A 9550-nucleotide genomic window follows, 5' to 3' on the forward strand; every position below is an offset into this window, starting at 1 on the left:
GAGCGGGAACCGGTCTGTATGTGGGATCCGAACCCTTGGGTGGGAGCACCGCCGCGCTTCCCAAGCGGTGCACTATCCAGTGCGCCACCGGGCCGGCCCAAATATTTTGATAATGTTTTATTTCCTATTCTAGATGGTAAATAAACATTTATAGATTACTTTTTTATAATTGAAATCTAATACATTAAAATAAGGATCAGTACTAAGTGAGATGGTACAATAGTCAGTATTCTTCAGTAAATTACTGATAGAGGTAGTTAACAAATAGATTCACAAATTTAATTAGCAAATATTTCATAGAGGTTAAGGACTACTTGTGCTTTATTTTTATTTATTTGTTCTAAAAAATTATTTATTTACTTTTGATTATACATATTTATGGGGTACAAAATTGACTATCAGTATTTGTATACAGTATGTGATAATCAAATCAATAGTATTAACATGTTCATCATCACATATCATAATTACTCTTTGTTTCCCTTATCCAATTACTCTCTAATCCCCCCCTCCCTTTCCCCCTCTGGTGACTATAGGCCTTTTCTCTCCTTCTGAAAGTTCGGTGTTTTATTGTGGTCTCTCTCTCTCTCTCTCTCTCTCTCCCCCCTCCCTTCCTCCCTTCCTCTCTTTCTTTTTTTCTTTCCTTTCTTAGCTCCCACTTATGAGTGAGGACGTGTGGTATTTCTCTTTCTGTGCCTGGCTTATTTTAGAAAGGGAATCTTTACATGCTTACAGTTTTTAAACATCAGAATACTGTAAAAAAAACATGTCAATGTAAATTGTTTTGCTTTGTAATAATTTTAATTGTGATCTATTTTGTTTCTTAAAATGCATATTCTTGCTTTCTTTTTTCTTTTTACGTTTCAGGTATGGTATTTGGTCTTGTAGATGTGAGCACTGCCAATTTTCAGAAGGATTATTATCTGAAAATCATTGAGGAATCAGTATTGCAATTTAGTTATGATATTTCATCTGGCCTGATAGCAATATTTGTAGCATACTATGGAGGGAGAGCAAAAATAACAACATGGATGGCAGTTTCCTCCTTTTTAATTGGAGTTGGGTCACTTTTCTTTGCCTTTCCATTCTTTAATAATAGAAATTATGAGTTTGAGGTAGAAATAGAAGGTAAGATTTTTAAATATACTGTCATACATCCAATCAGTATTTACTTAAACCATTGGCTCAAGGAACTTAAATAGACTGTGATTCCTGTCTGTCTGCATATCCATCCATGCATATCAATTTATGTGACCAAGATTACTAATTAATTGTAGCTCCCTACTGAACTTATATGTCATAATCATACACCTTTTCATATAAGAGATGAGCCCAGGGAGGAGGTGAAAAAATATTCTGGGATACTTATTTTGTGAAATTGTTTTTCTTTTATCAATTACTATATATTATGACTCTCTTGAGAACTTCAGTAATTCCTTATGTCTCCCACAATGTGTTTTAATTAATCTCTTTATTCTTGCCTTGTGTGTTGAGGTGAGAATAAAGGGATTGATTAAAACATGTTGTGGAAGACACATACAAAAAAGGGTCAGACTCCTTTTCTAGCTACTCCTACCATTCCAAAATGGGAGCCGCTCTTTGACATAGTACTTGAATCTAAAAAGATTGGTGACTTCTTCAATTGTTTTTTATTTTCAATCTATTCCACAATCTTTTCGTTATTCTTACTAGATAGAGGCTTTTTGAAATTTCACAGAACTATATTTTTTGTGTGTGTGTTTCTTAGAAAGCTACTGATTTTTTGGGCCGGCCCCGTGGCTCACTCGGGAGAGTGTGGCGCTGGTAGCGCTGAGGCTGTGGGTTCGGATCCTGATAGGGATGGCCGGTGCGCTCACTGGCTGAGCGTGGTGCAGATGACACCATGCCAAGGGTTACGACCCCCTTAACGGTCAGGAAAAAAAAAAAAAGAAAGCTACCGATTTATTGATCCTCCTTTGGATACTAATATACTTAAAGAAAGTGGTTTTCAAAACTTTATTTTTTCATTGAAGCGTAATTGGTTATACATATTTTTGGAGTACAGCATTGACTACCATCAGCTGTGTATAACATGCGATGATCAAATCAATATTATTAGCATATTCATTATTACAAATAGTAATTATTCTTCATGCCCCATACCCATCTCTCCCCAATCCCCCTCTCCCTCTCCCCCACCTACCTCTGGTAAGCATAGACTTGTTCTCTCCTGGAAGTTCAACATACTTCTGTGGTCTTTTCTTTCTTTCCTTCTCTCTTTCTCTCTCTCTTTCTTTCTGTCTCTCTTTCTTTCTTTGCATCCACTTATCAGTGAGGACATGTGGTATTATGCAGTATTTCTCTCTCGTGTCTGGCTTATTTTACTTAACATAATTTTCTCTGAGCTCATCCATGTTGCCACAAATGGCAGAATTTCATTCTTTTTTTTATGGTAGAGTAGTATTCCACTGTATATACATACATAACACATTTTCCTTATCCAGTAGTCTGTTGATGGACATTAGGTTGATTTCATGTCTTGGCTATTATAAATAGACCTGCGATGAACATGGAATTCCACCCCTTTGAAGTGGAATTGCTGGATCTAAATAGGTGTTGTTAGATGAATTGTAGGGCATTTACAGGGTGACTCTGCACTTTGTATTAGAGAAGTAGAAATAAAGTAACAGTCTTTATAGTAGAAGCGCTCATTTCATACATCTATCTATGCAGATGTTTTACTCATTGTGTTTGAAAGTTTAGTTCTTACATAATGACTTTTCTACTCTATGTTCATATCTTAGTTTATACATACACACAAACACACACAGAGAGAGTTTCTATATTCTCTTATTTTATCCTTTTTTCTCCTATCCTTCTCTTTTTTCTTTTCTGCATATCTCTCTGACTCTGTCCTCCTTCTATAATCTCCAGTCAGCTGTTATGCTCATCTTCTCTTATGAGTGGTCTGAACCTGTCTGGTACAGTCCATTTACAACCACTTCCTACTCTTTTTCTCTTCTCCCCAAACCCCATCCCAGTTATCTGTACTCATGATCTGTTAATCTCCACCCCTTGTGACTAAGATAACAGATAGATATCATACATCTCTGAGACATTAAAATTGAGTTTTCTCCACAAGTTCATGAAAATACCTGCATCACATTCTGATCTTTAGTTCCTGGAGATCTACATATAAGTGACCACCACACACACCCATGGTTTCAGCACACTTTCACTTTACTGAGAACTTCCTAAATGTCTATTACCCAGCTCTCTGACTATACCCACCAATTCTTTAAAGTTACTCATATAACAAAGACAGAAAAGTTCCTTCTTTTCAATGGAACCTCCAGTACGGTAATACCTACTTTCTCCCTTTATCAGATTTTCCTTGTTGTTATTTCTCTTCATTTATAGCTGATTTTATGTTCCTTAATATGAAATACTAGCTTTTTGCAAACACACTCTAATCATTATCCTAAGCTATGTTGTTCCACTGTCCTTTCTTATCCCACCCTATAAAACTTTTGATTGAACCATGCATCTTTTATTTACCTATTACACATAGGCTGCTGATTAGTCCTATAATGAATTTGTTGCTGTCAACCTCAATTGTCAGTTGTGCTCTATGATGGATCTGTTCTCCTGAAAACAGTTTTTCTTTTTAGTTCACTCTCTTCCATAATTCACAACAAGTATTTCAGACTTTCTTCATTTAACTCTTATCTTTTGCATTGGATGGGAAATACAAGTCATAAAAGAAAATTGCTTTCAGTTCTTTACATAGAATTTATAATTCCATCTATATTTGCAGGTTGATATTCTTTGCTTCTTCCTTCCTGTTAAAATGGAAGAGTTGTCCCCTGCTAAACATTCTGTATTCTGTGCTTCCTTGGGGACTTTGTTCCACTGTGATTTTCTCCCTCCTCTTTCTGCACATCCTCCTATCACTGGCACTTAAATGTGCTCAAGTTCTTCCCATTCTTAAACAATGGAAGCAATAACAGACATGTTTTGCAGTTCTCTTTTTAGAAATTTACCTATCTTCCTAATTTTAATGGATAAATTTTTTGAAAGAATTGTCCATACTTCCTGATTTTATCTGCTATTCTTTCTTAGTCCACTTTAATATGCATTTCACCCTAAATGCTGCAACAGAATTATTTTCACCAAGTTATCAATGCAATTCATGCTATTTAATACAATGAAAACTTTTTATTGTTATATTTCCTGGACTATCACCAGCATTTGGTAATACTGGCCACCCCCTCCATCTTGAAATTCTGTCCTCTCTTGATTGCTACTTTGTATGATCATATAACTTATAGTTCAAAAAAGAAATATTTTTAGTATGAAAAAGAGCACTAAAAGATTAGTTTGGGTCTATTGGTTGAAAATATTTGCTTTCAGATATTTGTCAACAGGAAGCTAGGAAGCCTAGGACTGTGATCCCTAGGAGAAGGAAATCAAACAAGTTGAATTTTCTGGGAACATGTAAGAGTAAATAGACTAGAGATATATTTTTTGATTATCAGGAGAATGCAGGACCTCCTTGAGTTTATTAATCTTGAATTCAAAGTAGGATTTGCAAGATTGTGTGTTTTTCTCCAGCCACATTCAGCTTTAAAAGTGTGTAGGTATAGAGTCGGGGAAAGAATTAATTTGACTAGGGCTGCAGTTTTACCAGGGGCATGACCTGAAAGAGAGCAAAAAAATTAAAAGTGTTCTTATGACAATGAGAGAAGTAAGGACATGAAGGGAACATTAGGATAGTGAAAAGGAACAGAGTCAATGGATTATAGGCCCTGGTGAGTTTTTTTTTTTTCCTTTTTGTCTTTTGTCGTGTCCGGCAACCGGTCTGTATGTGGGATCCGAACCCTCGGCGGGAGTGCCGCCACGCTTCCAAGCGGCGCACTGTAGCAGTGCGCCACTGGGCCAGCCCTGGCCCTGGTGAGTTTTTTTTTTTTCCTTTTTGTCTTTTGTCGTGTCCGGCAACCGGTCTGTATGTGGGATCCGAACCCTCGGCGGGAGTGCCGCCACGCTTCCAAGCGGCGCACTGTAGCAGTGCGCCACTGGGCCAGCCCTGGCCCTGGTGAGTTTTAATGATTCTTGGAATTGGGTTACTAGAAGGAGTGAGCTGGAAAGATAGTGGTGATTAGACTAGATGCTTGAAATTGCAATTAGGGAAGGTTTATAGTTATTATTTTTGACATTTAAAATGAGTAGCTGAGGTGGGTGGAGTACAATGTGTGAGAGGAGAAGAGTTCAAGGAACTAAGAGGGAAGGTTGTTGGAAATATCACACTGATACTGTTCTCACCACAAGTTAATATGTATGTCTGTATAAAATTGAACCATCAGCATTTGAATCACAATTCTAGAGACTTCCTCCCATTTGATATGGACTAACATATCATCCGATACGGATACTAAGCCAGTTGAAAATTTCCATTTGTGTACTATTTTGTAATCTGCACATTAAGAAGCTTTCCACCCTAATATGTTAGGAGCATTTGTTAAATTTCAACCAAAGTGGTCACAATCAATATGATCTAATAGTATTGCCTGTATCTACCAATCTAATAATAAATATAATTACACATTTATTTAGTACTGTTCTATAACCATGTGAATAAAAAAAGCATAAGAAATACCCACATACTGTGACCTAAAGGAATTTAAAATCTAGTGGATGACCATGTAATAACTAACTCTAACAGAAAGAAATTGTGTTGTGTAATGCCTTGTGCTTATGAAGCTGTGTTCTAGAAGTTAGTGAGTCTAAAATGAGAAATTATTTACTTAGAGTGATGTAAAGTCAATATAAAGAAGTGGACATAGAACTAAACTCAGAAGGTAATCTTTGATAATTCAGGTAATCCAGAACATTAGAAATAATTTTATCCTGGTGTCCAAAGTCAGGTCAACCAGATGCCAAATTTAAGAAGAATTATGTATGTATATGTATTGTGAGTGTGTAAATGTATATGTATACAAACATATCTATGCACACTTAAGTGTGTGTATACAATTGTGCATGCACATTTATATTTTGGTTTATACATGTAAAATATCTGATAAAGAATACTGCATATTTGTTATGTTTAACTTCTGAATTCTATTTACAAAAATGTAATTATTTTCTTTTCAAAAGATATTTGCCAAGAATCAATGGTTATCAAAACTTGCCAGAAAAGCACATTATCATTCCAATCAAAATATGTATCTTTCTTCATCCTTGGGCAGACTGTGCAGGGAATAGCAGGAATGCCTATTTATATCCTTGGATTAACCTATATTGATGACGATGTTGCCACACACTCATCTGATACCTATCTAGGCAAGTTTTTTCCCCCTCTAATACAATTGCCCCATTTTGAATTTTCATTAAACTTTCATATTTTGGTGTGCATATTTAAACTGATATAGAAGTGCTAATTATTAACCCTCATGATAACATGGTAATAAATGGTAACTGGTATGCTTAACTTTAAAACCATGTTGAGCCACTAAATTCTGAGGAGGTGCTTGAGATTAGACAAGTCATCTGAAGGTCACTGAAAATATATAGAGCAATAGAAAAAATATATAGTTTCTTAAGTAATAAAAACTATACGTATATATAGTCATATTAAGCTATGTAGGCTGATGTTCATTTCTCTAGGAAAAAAATGTAAAATTACTGGGTTGAACTGCTTGAGTAATTGCATGTTTAAACTTTGGGGATGCAGGTGGGAAGCTGCTGCCATCATGTCCATAAGGGAAATAGGACATTGTTTTATACCTCTTCAGTACTACAGTCAGTGTGGTGCTGAAATAATTATCATCATACTAAGCTCTTTATGTATATTAACTCATTCTTTTTTGGGCCTCTGATATTTTGAAGTTAATTGAAAACATAATGTTGTTCACCCTATGAAGGAGAGAAATGATATGTTATTTAAATGAACAGTGTAGTATCCCCTATTTATAATGTCTTCTGCTACTATATCCTACAGTAAGTAATCCTGGATACACCTCAGAATAATGTGTACTTTCTTATATTGCAGTAAATTCTGGTCCTGATAGAGCCTCTATTTGTTTAGGGTTATCTAATTCACATTTTTGAAAAAAAAATAAAGTTGTTTCTATATACTTATTGTGAAAGTTACTTAAAAGAAAATAGAATTTTGCACCAAAAATAATTATTTTGCAGAAGAAGTAAGAAAAGTCATGCCAATAAACGAAAGTAGATTATATTCATATTTATGTTTGCTTTTAGAAAAAAAATTGCAGTAATTTATTAGCATTGGTCAAAGGTGGCAGAAAATCTTCTGGTTTTACTTTTGGTTCCACTTAATAACAATTAAAACACACATCTATACACTGCAGAGAAAAGCTTACTGTATTGACACATCTTGCCACCCTGGCAGCTAAGGTGAAGGATGGAAAAGTTATCATAATGTTTAAGCATCATCTTACTATAGTACCACAAATTAAAGTGAAATAAGGTATATTAAGTTTATATTTATATTAAATATAAACATATTTATTTATATTACATAAATATATTGATTAAATAATGTATAATGAATTATATAATTAAATTATCTGAGTTTCTCTAATACATGCATTGGTCAATATGCATGATGGTTAATTTTACATGACAGCTTGACTAATTTATGGCACCCAGTTGTTTGGCCAAACACTAATCTAGATGTTTCTGTGATGCTATTTTTTTTTTTTATGTGATTAACATTTACAATCAGTAGACTTTGAGTAAAGCAGATCACCTCCATAATGTAGGCAGGCATCTTCCAATTGGTTGAAGTTCCTAAGAGCCAACCCTGAGGTTTCCCAAAGAAGAAGCAATTCTGCTCAATACTGCAACATCAACTCTTACTTGAATTTCCAACCAGCTGGGCTGCCCTACACATTTAGAACTTGTTAGGTCCCACAATTGTTTGAAATGTTTTTTTAAAATCCATCGGGGTGTGTGTGTATATAATGTTGGTATTATACATATATAATATTGGTTCTCTTTCTCTGGAGAACTCTAATACAGAATGCTACAAAAAGCTTTCAGAAGTACTTCATTTCAGTCAATTAACGTTTATCATCTTATGACAAAGCTGGCTTAAGAAGTTGCTTGATATTCAGTATTCACTTATAGGCCTTGCAGAAGCTTCAGGAGAGGTTGGATATTCTCTGGATTACGTGATAGGGGCACAATTTCTGAAGGCCTCTGAGAATAGCACTTCTGAGAACAAGTAAGGCATTTTCTTTCTTTCCCTTTTTTTGTTTACATTGTATAAAATATTTATTGAATAGGCACTACAGCTTATAAATAAATATGTATATTTAATCTGTGATAACCATATTTTTAGAAAAATGTATGCAAATGTGACTTATACGCACCTATATGTACATCTATATGAACACCTATAAATAAATCTAAAATATACAATTTAAACATTTTTAAGTGTACAGTACAGTAGTGTTATCTATATGCACATTGTTTTGCCACAGGTATTTTATCTTGAGGAACTGAACTTTTTATCTTGAGGAACTGAAACTCAATGTTCCTTTAACAACTCTCCTTTTTCCCTTTTCCCCAGCCCCTGGCAACCATCAATCACTCTGCTTTCTGTTTCTAAGTGTTTGACTACTTGAGATTCCTCATAAAATTGGAATCTTTCAGTATTTGTCTTTCTGTGAGTGGCTTATTTCACTTAGCATAATATACCCAAGTCTCATGCATATTGTAGCATATGACAGGATTTCCATCTTTCTTTAGGGCGGATGATACTCCTTTTCATTTTGTTGATAGTTTCCTTTACTGTACCAAAGGTTTTAAGTTTGATGTAGTCCATTTATATATTTTTGCTTTATTGCCTATGCTTTTGGTGTCTTATCCAAGAAATGATTGTCAAATCCAGTGTCATGAGGCTTTCTCCATATGTTTTTTTCCTCTAGGAGTTTTATAGTTTCAGGCTTTACATTTAGATCTTTATTTATTTTTCAGCTAAGTTTTGTATACGGTGTAAGATAAGGGTCCAACTTTATTCTTTTCATGTGGGCATCCAGTTTACCCAACACCATTTTTGAAGAGACTATTTTTTGCCTATTGTGTAGTCTTGTCACCCTCGTCTAAGATCATTTGATCATTACATGAGGGTTTATTTCTAAGCTTTTATATTAGTGCATTTCCTGTGGCTTATAACAACATACCTGAAGCTGGGTACTTTATAAAGAAAATTAAATTTATTTCTGATAGTTTTGGAGGCTGGGAAGTTTAACGTCCAGGGAACACATCTGGTGAGGGCTTTCTTCTTGGTGGTGACTTTCTACAGCAATGCAGGGTATTAGATGGCAAGAATGGCCAGAGCAAGAGAACTAACCTTCTCAGTCACTCTTCTTATAGAGAGAATCACATCTGTGACTCTAATTTGTTGAGTGGTTTTTTTTTTTTTTTTTTTAATCATGAAAGGGTGTTGAATTTTGCCAAATACTTTTTCTGAATCCATTGACATGATCATGTAGTTTTTTTTCTTCATTCTTTTTTTTTTTTTTTTTTTTGTCTTTTTTCC

At 34.7% G+C, this 9550-nt stretch overlaps 1 protein-coding gene across 1 annotated transcript in view; it reads left to right on the forward strand.

Moving 5' to 3' along the window:
* Positions 1 to 867: 867 nt before the first annotated feature.
* The window catches only part of SLCO6A1 (solute carrier organic anion transporter family, member 6A1), a gene marked incomplete at both ends in the record, with an annotated part of 63980 nt that continues 55297 nt past the window's right edge, over positions 868 to 9550 (forward strand). Inside the window, 3 exon segments of the mRNA XM_008593686.1 lie at positions 868 to 1128; positions 6136 to 6321; positions 8134 to 8230. Of these exon segments, the coding sequence (XP_008591908.1) occupies positions 868 to 1128; positions 6136 to 6321; positions 8134 to 8230 (544 nt within the window).

Source organism: Galeopterus variegatus, unplaced genomic scaffold (assembly GCF_000696425.1).
Source record: "Galeopterus variegatus unplaced genomic scaffold, G_variegatus-3.0.2 Scaffold9522, whole genome shotgun sequence".
Classification (NCBI taxonomy): domain Eukaryota; kingdom Metazoa; phylum Chordata; class Mammalia; order Dermoptera; family Cynocephalidae; genus Galeopterus; species Galeopterus variegatus.